Genomic DNA, 16,675 nt, shown 5'->3' with positions numbered 1-16,675 from the left:
ACTCAAAACCACTCGACCAAATAAATCAGTTCAATGAATAAATGAAACTAAGGAAAATATACACAGTCACTTGTGACAATGACGTAATTGCAAACAAGCACATCTTCAGTGGGTTGTGCATTCATGTATTGACAACTGAAGTTCATATATGTTTTCAGTTTGACAAACAGTTCTGGAGAAGAATTTGCTGAGGAGAACCATAATAATAACAACAATAGTAAATTCATACAATAACAATAGGTGTTTGGCTGTTAAAATGGAGTGTTCAGGTATGTTGTTCCTTTTTATATGATGTGCCGAGGGTGCAGGGATTTGTATCTTTGGGTTTGCATGTATGTGTGCTCTGGTGCATGTTTGGGGGTTGTTCTTTATTTGGTATTATGGAGGGATTGTTTCTGCTAGGCATGGTCTCAGCAAGCTGTCCATTTTTATAGAATCCATTTTCTTCCATTTTTGATCAATGAAAACGTCTTGGCTTTCGAGTGAGTGGCATACATATCGGATTGGTGCGCATAACTGTAATTCATATGCAAATCAGTACATGCCTTCATTTGGTTCCGCATTATTGCGCTCGGGCGTGGTCCTTTGTTCCTGCGTAGGCGAGGGTGGAGATCATTTCTTGCAGCATAGCACAGATCGTTCTGAACACTGCTGAGTGGCAACGAAATCATGGCCGACGTTTAAGATACTATAGAGATTAGTTTGTCTTTGGTTTCAGGCATTCGTTAAAGAGGCAAACACTGGTGCTCTTACTGTATTATAGGGTTGAGTTTCTCTTTGGGTTTCAAGAAACTCGTTTGCAAATGCATGTTTCTTATGACGCCTCGGCTTGTTAGATGTTTAATGGTGTTTTTTGTTTTGTTAGAACAATGGCTGGATATAAATTATGCCGTTAAAAGGTATTGGAGCTGTCGATAAAACTATCACGTTGTTATTATTATTATCATGAGGTTAATAACATTCGTTATTACTATTTGGTTTTCTCCTATGGGCATTGATAAGCGCTAAATCTATGAGCGTTGGGGAGGTTCGTATGAGATATTAACTTAGTCATTCACAAATTGGTTTCATGAGTTTATAATCATTTGAAAATTGTTGGTATTTTTGCAGGAGAATGTCTTGAAAAAGTGTTTTGATGCCTTGGTAGGCGATGGTTGGGACGATGTGAGTCAGTTGCGAGATTTGGAGGGTGATTGGTGAAGTCACGTTTTGGCCTTGGCTCCAAATGGTGGTCAAAAATGGAATTGGAGTGAGTTGAAGCAGGCCCTCTCGACCAGCAGGTGCCGAAAAGAAGACACCCAGATGCAGGTGGTCCAGTCGAAGGTGATGCAGGCACATCGGACTTAGCGGGTACGTCGAGTGCGAGCGGCGGTCCTCTCCCCAAATGATGTAGTGCAAGCCCCCACTTCAACACCTTCGGCGCCTTCGCAGGTAAAGCAAAGCAAAGGAAACCCATCAAAATAGAAAATAGTTCGAGGGGATTTTGACAAATCGGCCATTGTCAAACATTCCCACATCAACGACCACGAAGTTGATTGGGATGCGGCCAAACTCATCGCACCAATCCAGTTCTGGCATCCAAGACACATATGCGAAGCCATCAAGATCCGCAAGCACAACACAGTTCCGCAAGACATTGGGTTTCACCTCAACGACATCTGGCTCCCACTCCTCCTATACCCTGGGTCTCCTATACCCTAGGTCCTCAGCTTCCACCTTAGACTGATGGGTCTCCTATACCCTAGGTCCTCCCTCTACTAAGACTGCATCCCTACTGTTCCACTTCAGTGGGCACCAAGCTTGCTCTAGGATCCCAGCCACTTGGCATCCACACAGGATGCAACTTCACACTCCACCGATTTCGCTTTTGCTACTTAAGTACATGGGCGTCGCCAGGATTTTTTCTAGAGGGGGAGCAAAAAACATTTTGGCCAAAAAATGCTTGTATTTCTCAACACATTCTCGATTTATCAGTTTTAGAAGGGGGCAACTCATTAATTTTACACCACTTTGTCTTCGCGCCTCTTTTTCTTTTCTTTTTTTTCGTTTCTTTTTCTTCCCTTTTTTTTTTTTTTGGTTGCTTTTCCAGGGGGGGGGCAAGTGCCCCCCCCCTTGCCCCCCCTCGCGACGCCCATGCTTAAGTATTTCCCTTCTTAGAGTTTAGTCACTCTCCTGAAGACGGTCAGAGCATACTGACCGTCTTCAGGAGAGTTTATACCTCTGGTTCTTTTCAGAACCATTCTCTCTTAGTTGAAAAATTATTTGCACATGGTGTTTCCGCAAACCTTTCATTATTCATTATTTAGGAACAAACACAAATGAGCAAATATCTGTTTATGTAAACCTTATGCCTTTCATTATAGTTGGGATATCATGGTATTTATTGTTTAAGGTCACGCCGGGGCCATAGCTCGCTCAGAATTCCTGATATTATTTACGGGCTTGTTTTGTGCACGAACCTTATGTTAGCTAGGTGAAACAAGGATAAATTGCATTTGATTGGTTAACTGCCTAAGAAATTATCTCCTTTTAAAGAGCGAGATTTTAGATTCATTTTATTCGGGGGTTACATAGAGTGTGATAACTGGAACCATTTCCATATTGTCAGGTTGGGAGCAATGAGCAGTATGAGAGGTTGGTCGAGGTATGAGGTTCTGAGCCAGTGTGCCATTATGGAATAGCCTTAGAGCAAATGCGGGTAGCAAGATTGATAAACTGTCAATGGGGAAATGCATGGATGCCTCTACTGATGCTCCGTGGCATAATTTTCAAAGCTTCGTCTTAATTCATAAGCAAGGGCTTCGCAAAAAAGGTTTTTATTTATGCATACCATGTAATTGCATTGTATGGTACGGATCTAAATAAGTGTTGAAATGGGCAAACAATTGGGCTAAAATATATATAGGTGGGGGTTCCATACATTATGAAATGCAAGCCAAGTACAGTAGCAAAATGAGGGAAAAGGGGATTAGAACAAAAAGATGGCTGTGGTTGGTAAAGGCCTCGTAGAAATGATGAGGGATGGCTGTCACAGGTGGTTCAGGCACTGGGATCCCTTGGAAGAAAAGTGGGAGAGCTTTGGCAAGTCTAAATACGTCATTTTCATAATATCATGGGCAGTAAACCCCCTCCCCCAAGAAGAAGGGTGCTAAAAGGAGATTCTTGGGACAGAAGGAAACAAAACAAAAACAAACAAAAAGAACCAAGGAAAATAGAATATAAATTCAATGTTCTGGTAATATTAATGATACCAGTAATAAACAAGTCGGGTGTGTTTGTACAAACACAAATGCCCCACAACCGTGACTGTTTCCATGACATAACACCACTCTTTTAACATCAACTTACATGCACATGTACTTGGGTCACAGGGAACATTCATTGACGTAATTAGTGTTTTATGTAGGTTTTATATGAATTAATCCCTATGATCTCAGAATAAATACAATATTTCTGTTGTTTTAGCCACTGTGACCTTGACCCTCGACTTTTCAGCCCCCAATGCAATATGCTTCTTAGGATTAGGCCCCCCAAAAAAATAGTTCTGCTTCCGATTACATGCCTTTCAAAAATAGGGTCGGTCGGTCGAAAAAAAAAAAATTTGGCCATTTTTTTTATGCAGATTTAATGGGGTATTCAATTATATGCGAAGTTTTTAGCCTGAACTATTTCCATTGCACTACGAAAGCTATACACGAAATGGCAACAAAGAGTGTATAAAAACTACCTTTAATTATTGTAAATATATTTACGTTCGATAATTTCGGAAAATAATGGAAAATTCAGGTCGTTCGCACCATATGCACAACGCTAGTCAAGACGCGGGGAGCTGGCCAAAACTCCGAGGTGTGTGATGCGTGCGTGTGTGGCGAGCTTCCCACCATGGGCCGACAGACCTGTTTTTAAGGTCAAAAAGTTTGGGAAACACGCGGCGTGTATCACTCCAAATACGAGTAGTGCGATCTCAAAATGAACTCTTGAACACAGAAAATATATACACAGACAAGCTAGATCAATTCTGTAAATTAACTTGCAAAAATGTTCTTTTTCCATCGGTGTTTTCTTGGCATTTTTACGATGTCGAATCCGACCAGTTGACAGTGGCCTGCACTGCTAGCGTGCTATCGGTCGCATAGCTATGGACTGGTTACCGCATTTTCATCATGTCTTCTAAATTGGCCCCTGCGCGGCGCGGCGGGAACCAGTCGTCGCCACGTGATTATAGTCGCCGTCACATCGCATTGCGAAGTAGCTATATCGCGAAGCGAATTTGTAAACATAACGGAGGTTTCTTTTGAAAAAAAGCGAATGTAAGTAAGAAAACAAATAAATACAAGCATTTTTTTATGCAAAAGGGTTGTTGAGAGGTATTTTGTGAAGACAGAAAAGACAACAAAATTTTATTTTTATTTATTCAATCTTTTTTTTTTTTTTTTTTTTAATTGCCAATAAATTTTTTAGGGTCGCAGCCTAAAAATAGGGTCGGTCGGGTAACCGGAAGCAGAACTATTCTTTTTTTTGGCCTTACCAAGAACAATCCACAAACCAAATTTGAAGTTCACATGTAAAGCATATCTCAAGTTTATCGCACTGACAAAATTTCTCTGTTTTAGCCACTGTGACCTTGACCCTTGACCTTTCAGCTCCAAATGCAATAGGCTTCTTAGGATTATCAAGAACAATCCACAAACCAAATTTGAAGTTCACATGTTAAGTATTTCTCAAGTTATCGCACTGACAAGATTTATCCGGACATCCACCCACCCACCCACCCACCCACGGAAGGACAAGGCAGAAACAGTATGCCCCTTCGGCTTCACCGCGGGGCATAAAAACGATCCTAAATATAAACTTCATGAACAGCAAATTCCAAGATTTGAATTTTTGGCTTGGGTTTCCAACGGGTACCCATATTTTTCCCAAGAGGGTACCCGGTTCATGTACTACCCGTAAATGCACACCCCTATACCCCTACGTGTGGTCGTCGGGCTTTCCTCAAAACGAGGAGTTGTTCACTAAGATCTCTCTTCAGGTTCCTTCGTGGGTCCGCATATGGCTGTAGAGCCCCAGATGTGAGCGAATTAGGCGGCCGCATCTAGGACAGTTTAGCTTAAGTGGTGATCTGGGGATACTGGCCCTTTCCTTCCGCTTACGACGTTTGTCTTCAAGTGAGGCAATCCTGGACTGCTCGAAGTGCTTAACACCGTGTGCTCCAGACCACACCGTTTGAGGGTGTTCTTGAATAGATCTTTGAGGCCTTTCCGAGGCCCACCCGTACAGGAGGGTCGATACAACAACTGCTTGGTAGACCTGGAGCTTGGTAGAGGGCTTCACACCATGTTGCCCACCTTTTCCAGGGCCTTCCCGGAATTGGGGTGAGCAGCGCTATGGCTAAAAAGCCCTGCTCAGACGCGATTGCAGCTGCCGGAAGCTCATGTCGCCACATTCATGGAGCCAACGACCATCACACGACCTCCGCCAGCGTGCAGGTTTCGGGCTAGAAACTCCCAGGTATCACCGACCCTGTCTCCGTTACCAGTTACCTGTCGCCACTGGACTTGATCAGGATAGAAGGAAGAAGGGTAGAGTAGAGTAGAAGCGAAGTCGTTCGCGTGAATGCTTTTTATAGATGGAAGAAAAGGCGCGACGTCTTCTCCCATCTTCTTGGCTGGTCCTCTCCAGGCTCCACAGCAGATTGAAGTGCCCGAGATTGGTGGAGTTGGCCAGTTGCAGCAGATCTTAGGTATCAGCCTTGACCGCTAGGCTATCCTACAAGGGGGTTTGATGTTGGAGCTTTCCTCCTCCTAGGTGGACTGCCATCCCTGGCTACGAGTTCCACCCGCCCCGGGTTTGAAATCAGAGTTATTCCTTCTCCTAGGTGGGCTGCCTTCCATTGTTTACGAACCCCACCTGCCCTGGTTTGAAATCAGAGTTATTCCTTCTCCTAGGTGGCCTGCCTTCCATGACTTACGAGCCCCACCTGCCTGGAGCAGTCTGGTTTTAAGGCGCCAGACACTCGCCTTTCACACCTCTGCCATCTGTTTTAGAACAGGGGTTGGCGCGAGAAGCCAAGCAGTAGGAGTTAAGTTAGGAGAGGCTGTTGGAGACGCTGGCCATATGGGATACTTCGTGGACAGGGAGTGGCTCATTTCCCCCTACCGTCCCGGCCATCCTAACCCTTTGACCCCCTACGTGTAAACCCTATGTGTAAACCATACGAATGTACGAATGGTAAATTTCCTCTGTGTACACAACGTATATGGGAAAATTAAGTTTTCAGGGCTGGTTGTTGTGGAGGCTCTTGGCACCATTTCTAGGTCCCTAGAGAAAGATCTAGATGAAATTGGAATGACTGTACAGGTGGAATTGTTACAGCAGGCTGCTCTAGTAGGAACAGCACAGATCCAATGAAAGACGCTCGAGATCTGAAGCTGCGGGACACAACTTGACTCAAGTAAGAGCCAACAGATAAAGTGTAACTATAAGACTTTTCACATGAAAGCACCAAACAGTTAACCTAACCAAAATGGAACACACGGACACAAGGACAGACCGACAGAAGGAATACGCTATCGCAATATCCCCCTTTTATGGCTAAAGCCAGGGAAAGAATTATGGCTGAAGCCAGGGGGATAAAAATCAACAACACAAAATCAGCAAATTCAAGTTGGAATTTTGTATTCAAGATTAAATTTCATTTGAAAGGTACACTATTAAACAACATACCTTTGAATTGTCAAACACAACCTTTTTCCCCCAATATGGAGCAATTCTACTGGCACCAGCATCAAATTTGGCAAATATGCTGAAGAGGAAATGTGGAACTCTCATCTGTGATGGGTGGTAACCTGTGAAGGAAGTGGAACGGATGAAATGAATAAGCTACAGACATATTGCCTCTATCCTGATATGGGCTCTAAAAAGAGCACTGAAAATATTAAGGATAGTGGGGTAGGAGGGAGGGATGCTCTACAGGTACGTATTCGTTCGTAGACCCAATCCACACTTCTGTGTGGGGGGGGAGGAGTCCATGTCACTCTACTTACCTGGAGAGATATTTACTTATGCATAGACAAGCCCCGTGGTGTAGGCGGTGGGTCATGTGATATGCTATTGTATACTATAGAGGCACGAGGTGTAACCCCGGGCAGGCCCGCTGCTCCACACGTGGGTGGACAAGGGAGCTCAGAAGCCCTGTATGCTAAGGACATTAATCGCGTGCAGTCAATAAGAGCACCATTAATACAATGTCCTGCCTATGACAAGGAAAAACTGAAGGACCCAAGACCTTGTTTTTCTTTGTGCAATATTGGTAATACAAGGTACCTGTTTACATAACAAGGTAATTGTAAAGTGTAGTACAGTGGAACGCCGCTATACCGGACACAGCTTTACCAAACATTTGGCTATACCTAACATTATCCTTGGCTCCCGATTTTTGTGTACAAAATGTAACAAACAGTGTTGCTGAGAAAAGTCAACAGATTAACACAAAAAACTAACAGTTGTATTAAATGCTTTTTGGGCCACTTTTAGTTCCCAAACGTTAAACAACCCATGGTTACATCATGCTTGAGAAATGTCAGTTCACTATTGGTCAAAAGAGGGCGCTGCTGATGTGTGAAAACCTGTGGTGAAAACCACCGTAGTATGTTTTTTTCCCTGCAAAGCTTAAATTTTGAAAACTAAAGGTTAAAAGGTAAAAAAATAGCAAAATATACCTTTAAATTAACCAAGCCATTCCTCTCCCTTTCCCCGATTCCTCTGTTCGTGATGTTTTATTTGTGTCGATTTTATTAAGTTCTGCATTCATACACATGTAATTTTACTTTACATACTTTACAACCCCAAATTTCATAAATAAAGCCTTATAAATAGAACAACTTTTTCATACAAACTTCATAGCAATTTCTTAATAAACATATTGCTAAAACTGGATGTGGTTGTAACTGAACAACCACAGAGCTGTTCCCAACTTGTTTTTGATTTTCTACTGGACAGTAGAAAATAATGTAGTGATTTTGTCAAAAATCTCTAACTTGTAAAATTGAGATTGTTATCTTACATAATTGCACTTCCGGTAAATACCAGAAGTAAGGGTCACATGACCTTTACATACACATTTTCATTGATAACACCTCCCTGTCTATATACTTACCAAGTTTAAGATCAATCAGTCAAATAGTTTTAAAGTTAAAGGGAAAATACAACATTTGCAAACATCAAAAAATAAAACTACCAAATCATTTTGAAATACCTTGCTGGACTGTTAGTGAATGAAAGTGTAAAGCATCCTGTAAAATCATGGCACCTGGTATACTGTCATTTTCAAGAAAAGTGGTATTTTTGTATCAATTTCCAACGCTGATCGGCCGATCAGCGTTGGAAAAAAACTGGCTTTTTATCAAATACTGGCCCCAATTGACCATCGCACTTGTTTGCAATCGATTACAAACCTATGAACGGGTACGAGCCAGCTAGACTGGTTCCCTGACCTTACAATTCCCCAATGTATGTAAACTGCTCTGTTTCTTCTTATATTGAGTCAGGGAACCAGACTACAGGAAAATGATTGTTTTTCTTGGTTTTTATAGCATTTTCGAACCCAAAACCTCAAAAAAGTCAGTGTAACTATATTTGCTATATATTTCCAACCCCCCAATTCCATCCATTTCTGAAAATTACAGTAAAAGCAAATGATGTATATTCCCTTTAATGGAAAGATTGCCTCATTAAATATTCATGACGTCATAACATGAAAACATAAAACTGCCCATTAATAATAATGCTACATATTTGTCCTTCAATATTGTTTAATACTAATATAAGTTGTCAACCCAATCAAATTTCTAATTCATTAGATGTGCCAATTAGGGTCTTAAATTAACACTTCTGGTAACACCGAAGTAGAGGTCAAATGACCTGGACATACCAATTTTTATCTATAACACTTCCCAGTCTGTATACCTGCCAGGTGCACAGTAATAATAATGCAATATAATTATCTGTCAAGATAGCTTTGTATTAATGTGAAGTTTCAACCTAATCAGATTAATAATTCATGAGATATAGAGGTTTAAAATTACCACTTCCAGTAAAACCGGAAGTGAAGGTCACGTGACCTTGACATATCAATTTTCATCTATAACACTTCCCTGTCTGTATACCTACCAAATTTTGAGATCAATCGGTCAAATAGTTCTATAGTTAATAAGGCTGTAAAAATTGAATCTATAAATAGATGTCACGTGACCCCTGATGACGTCACGATGACAACAAGTTTCGGCATACATCTTCAGATGATGGATAATGACTAGCTGAGTTTAAAGTTGATCGATTTAAAATAATTCCCAAAGTGGCTTGTAGAATAAAAACGTGTACAAAACCTAAGTGGAAAAAGAAACTAGAACTGTATGTCTGTCGAAACAGAACACAGGGCTTTTTCGCTTTCTTGAACCACATGAGTGTAGCGAGCATAGGGCCGGCCCTATGAAGAACGCGAAGTGCTTGTTATTGTATGAACATATACGTACTGCCACTATTTGGGGTACTAAAAACTGCCAATGAAAGAATGAAAACGTCTTGCAGCACCTCTATCTTATTGGTGAGTTGTTCAACAAAGGAAACTAGAAATGTGTTTGTGGACAAACACTGAGCTGTTTCGACCGTTTTATTAATGACTACCGTAAAGGAGTTTCATCCAGGTCGAATGAACATGTACATGCGTATCCTATACAAAAAGTGTCCATCCTATGTAAAAAGAAAAAAAAAAATTCATGACGTCATGATGACGGCAAACATTTTTTTGAAATTTTCTGTATCTATCTACGACCTAACAAACCTTTTGCAAAATAGAATTTCGAATTAACCACGTTCCATTGATGAGATATGAGTAAAAGGTCTAAAAATTGAATAATTCATATAAAATCACATGATGACGTCATCGTGACGTCACTGCAATTTTTGTCTATAACACTTCCTGGAATATCTGCATACCGACATTGAACCCAATCAGACATCAGGTTCTCTGAGGTCGATCGGACCGTATTTTATATAATTTTTGCAAGATTTGAAAAAATATTAAAATTGAAAAATTCATAAAAAAAATAGATCATGATGTCATGATGAAGTCACTTTAGATTTTGAATGCTGTTATCTGTACCTCCATACCCACCAAGTTTCATAACGATTGGACATACCCTTATATGTGAATCAAAAAATCACGTTTTTGATGACGTCATGATGACGTCACACATTTTACGAAATTTTGTGCATCTATCTATGACCTAACAAACCTGTTACAAAAAGAATTTCGAATTTACCATGTTCCATTGATGAGATATGAGTAAAAGGTCCAAAAATAGAATAATTTATATAAAATCACACGATGATGTCATCATGACGTCACTGCAATTTTCGTCTATAACACGTCCCGGAATACTTGCATACCAAGTTTGAACCAAATTGAACTTCCGGTTCTGTAGATATAGGGCCTTAAAGTATGCTCTTTTAGGATGACGTCACGTGACACGTGATGACGTCATGATGATGTCATGATTCGGCATACATCTTCAGATGGTGGTCTAAGTGTGTGCCACGTTTGAAGTCGATCAGATTTGAAAAAAGTCCAAAAGTGCCTTGTAGAACGAAAACACATGTTATCCTATGGGGAAAAAAAGTGGAAGAAAAAAAAAAAGAGGAAAAAAAAAATAATAAAAAACAAGAGCTGTTTAACAGCTAATTAATATTCATGAGTTGACAATGTGGCGCTTGGTCGGTCCGCGCCTCACGACCACGTGCGTGTGTGGTGTATCGGAAGCAGGCGATGCCGAATCTGGTCAATGTATACACGCACACACTTGCGGTTTATGTTTGCTTTGGATGAGTCGGCATTTTTTACTCTCTCTGCCACAACTTGCGCAAGGGTATTTTTGCTGACGCCGCGTCAACTGAGTGAACAATTTGACAAGCTGGAACTTGGCACTGTTGAGGCAAATGTTTACGCTATCATTTAATGGGCAATTCAAGATTATATCTGTACTGATTGATTTGTTAGCAATTTTTGAAAAAGGAAAGGTCTTTTCAACGGAACTTCCGGTCTGATGACGTCATACGCCTAAACCTTCGCACACGTCTTAAGTCGGTCAAGGTCATCATATACACCAATATCTAGGCGATTCCGACAAACTTCGCTACAGACATCTATTCAAAATACATTTAAGGAAATTTTCAACCTGTCGCTAGAGGGGGCTCGAAAATTGCATGACGTCATCGGTACATGATTTGAAGAATACTATCAGCCAAGAGACTAACACCGTTGAAAGCAAGTTCATATCTATTACCACTTTTAAATAATAAGCCATTTCCGATTTTGGCCTTTTTCGACCGGAAGCAAGGGTCACGTGATTGCACGCACACTGAATGAAATAAAGACCTCAACCTACTCTACCACTTGCCAGCAACAGAATGCTGCAGACGCGTATGGTTGATTTCTTATGCATTTTTAAATATTAAAAGTGTCACAATTTAATTGCCTATAAATAAACACCGGATGACATCATCATGACGTCATCATTACACAATGTTGTTTGAATTAGGGTCTTTGCTTGGACAAAAAGTGGTGTAAATGAATTACTGGCATAGAGTCGAAAATGCCCTTTGAAAATCGACAATTTTTTTTTAAATTTCTGTGTACAAAGTCTATGGGAAAAATTAAATATTCAAAATTCTATAATAAATCGCGTGATGACGTCAGCATGACGTAATGATTCGGCATACATCTGCAGGTGATGTTCTAAGTACATGTATGTGCCAGGTTCGAAGGAAATCGGAATTGTTTTAAGTCCAAAAGTGGCGTGAAGAAAAAACGTGTACAAAGTCTATGGGATTTTGTGCAAAAAAGAAGTGGAAGAAGAGGAAGAGGAAGAAAGAAAAAAATCAGAACAAAAAGAAAGGCTTTTTCGCAAAAGTTGCGAAAAAAAAAAAAAAAAAAAAAAAGGAAAAAACTAGAGCTATGCCTGTTCGATGAACAGGACACAGGCTTTCCCGCATTTTAAAAATAATACAAGAAAATGTAAACAAGTTGATAAATTAATTGAAAAAAATTGGTGATGACGTCATCATGACTCACTTCAGATTTTGCATACTATTAAGACTATCTACCTACCCACCAAGTTTCAAGATAATCGGTCTTACCCTTATAAGTGTTTTTAAAAATTGCATTTTTGATGACGTCATCGTGATGTCACACATTTTTTCCAAAAAAATGTGCAGATACCTATTATAAAACAAACCTAATAGAAAAAGAATTTTGAATTTAGTATGTTTGAAGCCAGTCGGATGAATAAAAGTGTTAAATTTTGTAAGCAGAATAAAATTGTAAATATTTTAAAAATCATAAAAAATCTACCGATGACGTCATCGTGACGCCATTTCAGATTTTGTGTACTAGTACCATTATCTACCCATCCACCAAGTTTCATGAAGATTGAATGTTTTAAAATATGTGTTTTAAAAAATCACCTTTTTGATGTGTTTTAAAAAATCTCATTTTTGATGACGTGATAATGACGTCACACAATTTTCACAATTTTGTGAAAGTACCTGTTACTTAACAAACATAATACAAAAAGAATTTTGATTTTAGCATATTGCGTTCGTGAGATATGGCTTAAAGGTCCAAAACTTCAAACATCAATATAAAATCACAGGATGACGTCATGATGACGTCACCTCAATTTTTACCTATAACACATCCCGGTCTACCTACATACCGAGTTTCAACCCAATCTGCCTTACAGTTCTTTAGATATAGGGTTTTAAAGTTTGCACATTTCAGATGACGTCACGTGACCCATGATGACGTAATCATGAAGTCACTCTTCGGGACACAAACTCACCATGGGGTCTTTACATATGTTAGGTTTCATTAGAATATGAGTTTGTTTTAGGTCCAAAGTGCCGTGGTTAATAAAACATGTACAAAGTTTATGGGATTTGGGTAAGAACAAAAAGAAAAGGGAAAAAAAAAAGAAAAAAAAATCAGAACAAAAACAATGCTTTTCCGCTTTTAAGCGGAAAAGCACAAAATAACAGCGTTGCTGTTGAAACCCCTCAGCCAGAGTCAAGTTATCATCCGGAAACCATTAACCTTTAACTCAACATGGTGACCTTGACCTTTGGCCTTTGACCCCAGAACCAGTCCCAACATGCCTGTACCGATGGAAAAACCCCTACCGAAGTTAGACACCAAAATTTCATCAATTTCATTTTGAAACCCCTCAGCCAGAGTCAAGTTATCATTCGGAACCATTTACATTTAACTCACCACGGTGACCTTGACCTTTGACCTTTTGACCCCAATACCTATCCGAGCTTGCCTGTACCCAAGGGCAACCCCCTACCTAAGTCAGACACCAAAATCTCATTTCTAACTCAAATTATCATCCGGAAACCATTTACATTTAACTCACCACGGTGACCTTGACCTTTGACCTTTTGACCCCCAAACCAATCCCAACTTGCCTACTCCCAAGGGCAACCCACTACCAAAGTTAGACACCAAAATCTCATTTCTAACTCAAGTTATCATCCGGAAACCATTTACATTTAACTCACCACGGTAACCTTGACCTTTGACCTTTTGACCCCAAAACCAATCCCAACTTACCTACTCCCAAGGGCAACCCCCTACCAAAGTTAGACATCAAAATCTCATTTCTAACTGAAGTTATCATCCGGAAACCATTTACCTTTAACTCACCATGGTGACCTTGACCTTTGACCTTTTGACCCCCAAACCAATCCCAACTTGCCTACTCCCAAGGGCAACCCACTACCAAAGTTAGACACCAAAATCTCATTTCTAACTCAAGTTATCATCCGGAAACCATTTACATGTAACTCACCACGGTAACCTTGACCTTTGACCTTTTGACCCCAAAACCAATCCCAACTTACCTACTCCCAAGGGCAACCCCCTACCAAAGTTAGACATCAAAATCTCATTTCTAACTGAAGTTATCATCCGGAAACCATTTACCTTTAACTCACCATGCTGATCTTGACCTTTGACCCCAAAACCAATCCCAACTTGCCTACTCCCAAGGGTAACCCTCTACCAAAGTTAGACACCAAAATGATCCGACTGACCCGCCCAGAACACAATGCTATTCCCAACAACCCATGTACAAGTTGTGCCTGTAGGGAATATAATCAAGAAAACAAAAACAGGGAGAGCATGGGCTTGGCAATGAAAGGCAGGGGTATCTACCTATTGATTGTGTTATAAAAAATATAAAAATTTGCACAGGCTACATGAATATATGACTAGGAAGATCCGACTTTATTAGGCCGGATGTACAATTTACTGCAGCCGATTTCCATCGGCCCAGTGACTGGATGTCCGAGACTGAAATGCCGTTTAAGGCTGCAGAGGTGGCTGCACCTATGCGGAAGCTGTGACCACTAAAGCCTACTGTGGGCATACCCAATGCCTCTAAACACTGATTAAGCATGTGCCGGAACTGATATGCAGTTAAGGGGGAACCGTCAGCATGTACAAGCAGGGATTCCCCACTGAGCGGCCGCATTTGCAGGTAGCCTGATATGGAACGCACTGGACAAAGGGGGGAATCTAGGATTCTCTGAAACCGTAATGTCCCTGAATTGCCCCACTGGTCAGTTTTCGAATATCGAAGTCTGACATTCACGATTGATTGGTCACTGCCTTCGAACCAAACGTCATTACTTCCCAAAATTCGCGAGCAGTCGGCCGTTTTGTTTGCAGCTGTGATTTCTCCTACCCGAAAAAATCCAAAAAAGGCTAGTAGAAAGGCCGAACGAAACAGGAATGCCTCAAGCTCGGACGAGGCAATGCTGCCTAAAAAGTGGCAGAGCTTCTCAAGCAAGTCTACTGTGACATGTACAGGACGCCTAGTGTCAGGCTTGCGGTTGTGTCTATGGCACCCTTCCCTTAGCTTTTGAACCATGAAATTATTAGAGGGGTCTGGCCAACCATTTATTTTGTGAAAGAAGGCAACTCCAGAAATATAAACTTGTGCTAATCGTGGATGGGGCCATGCCCATTATTGAAAGATGCGCTATAAACGCTGCAACATGCCCGCTAGATGCTGGCCAAGAGGGCTGTAATCCAGCTCCTTGCCGAAATTGTTGGAACTGGGTCAACCCCCCCCCCCCCCCCCCCCCCCCTATTGTAGCTCACCTAAGTGCTGCTGGCCATAGGAGCCCCCAGGAGCCGCTCTGCTTCTGCGCTTAAAGCTGCCATAGAAACCCGGGTACATCCAAGCCCAACTGGGCAGCTGATGGGGCCAACAGTCTGAACCGTGCCATCTGCGAACGGGACAGTGCGTCAGTGATATTATTTTGAACACCCGGAATATGTTTGGCCTTGAAGGTGATATTGTTGCGAAGACACAGGAGCACAAAATAGCGGACTAATTTCATTATTTGGGGGCACTTGGAAGTCTGATTATTAATGATGGCGACTACTGCCTTGTTATCCGATCGGATCAATATTCGCTTCCCAGAGAGACCTCCACCCCAGAGTGTCAGTGCTACGACTATTAGAAAGAATTCCAACCAAGCGATAGAGCGTGCCAAAGACAGAACAGATTGGGGCCAGGTGTCCCGGAACCATTGACCACAAAAATAATCCCCAAACCCTATGCCGCCGCTGGCATCAGTAAAGAGCTGCAAATCTGAGTCTTGAACCCAATACTGATCTGAAATTATAGCCTTTCCATTGAAACTTTGAAGAAAGACCAGCCACATGTGCAAATCTGCTTTAGCTCCTTGGGAAAGTTTAATCAGGTGCCAAGGCTTCTCCTTTCAGTAGATCTATAAGCCGGCGGAGAAATGCCCGACCTGGGGCCACAGCACGGCAAATGAATGAGAGTGAACCAATGAGAGACTGGAGTGATTTCAATGTGACTTTTTTTGATTGGGCTGCCGCCGTGACTTTCTCGGATATGTTACGCAGTTTGTCCCCCGGAACTGATACCATTTGAGTCACTGAGTTTATTTCTAGACCCAAAAATGTCAACTGAGTAGTTGGCTCGACTGTTTTGTCTTCTGCCAATGGGACCCCTAGGTCACTGCACACATCTTTGAAGCAGTTGAGAATTGTATGACACGACAGCCTGCCTAATGAATCTGTCCCCCCTACAAACAGGAAATCGTCAGCGTAGTGGCAGATGCACTCGGACCTAGACCGTTTTCTTACAGCCCAATCTAAGAACGTGGAAAAGGTTTCAAACAAAGCTGGGGCGCAGGAGGCCCCCATGGGTAAGGCCTTGTCTACATAATACTTGTCATGCAATTTTATGCCCAAAAGACAAAAATCCTCTGGATGAAATGGTAGCAGACGAAATGCTGATTTTTTATCTGCCTTGGCCAACAGCGCGCCTTTCCCAGCCCCGACTACCAGTTGAATTGCATCATCAAAATTTGTGTACTGCACAGCACAAAGCTGTCTTTCTATCCCATCATTTACGGAACCGGACTCTGGATATGACAAATTGTGAATTAATCAGAAGCTGCCAGGGACAGCTTTTGGTATGAGCCCGATGGGGGAAATTCTCAAATTTGGAATCGGCTGTTCTGAGAATGGCCCTGCCATGCGACCCAGCCTGAATTCCTCAGACAATTTCTTAAG

The 16,675-nt window shown here is 41.5% G+C and overlaps 1 protein-coding gene across 1 annotated transcript in view; it reads right to left on the bottom strand.

Moving 5' to 3' along the window:
• The window catches only part of LOC119723827 (phenylacetaldehyde reductase-like), a 117,566-nt gene that overhangs the window by 10,912 nt on the left and 89,979 nt on the right, over positions 1-16,675 (bottom strand). The window contains exon 7 of the mRNA XM_038194706.1: positions 6,727-6,848. Within this exon, the coding sequence (XP_038050634.1) occupies positions 6,727-6,848 (122 nt within the window). The remainder of the gene's footprint in view (positions 1-6,726; positions 6,849-16,675) is intronic.

The sequence above is a fragment of the Patiria miniata genome, unplaced genomic scaffold, assembly GCF_015706575.1.
Source record: "Patiria miniata isolate m_02_andy unplaced genomic scaffold, ASM1570657v1 HiC_scaffold_17, whole genome shotgun sequence".
NCBI lineage: Eukaryota > Metazoa > Echinodermata > Asteroidea > Valvatida > Asterinidae > Patiria > Patiria miniata.
The sequence above is the reverse complement of the archived record's forward strand: the minus strand, read 5'-3'. Positions and strand labels throughout refer to the sequence as shown.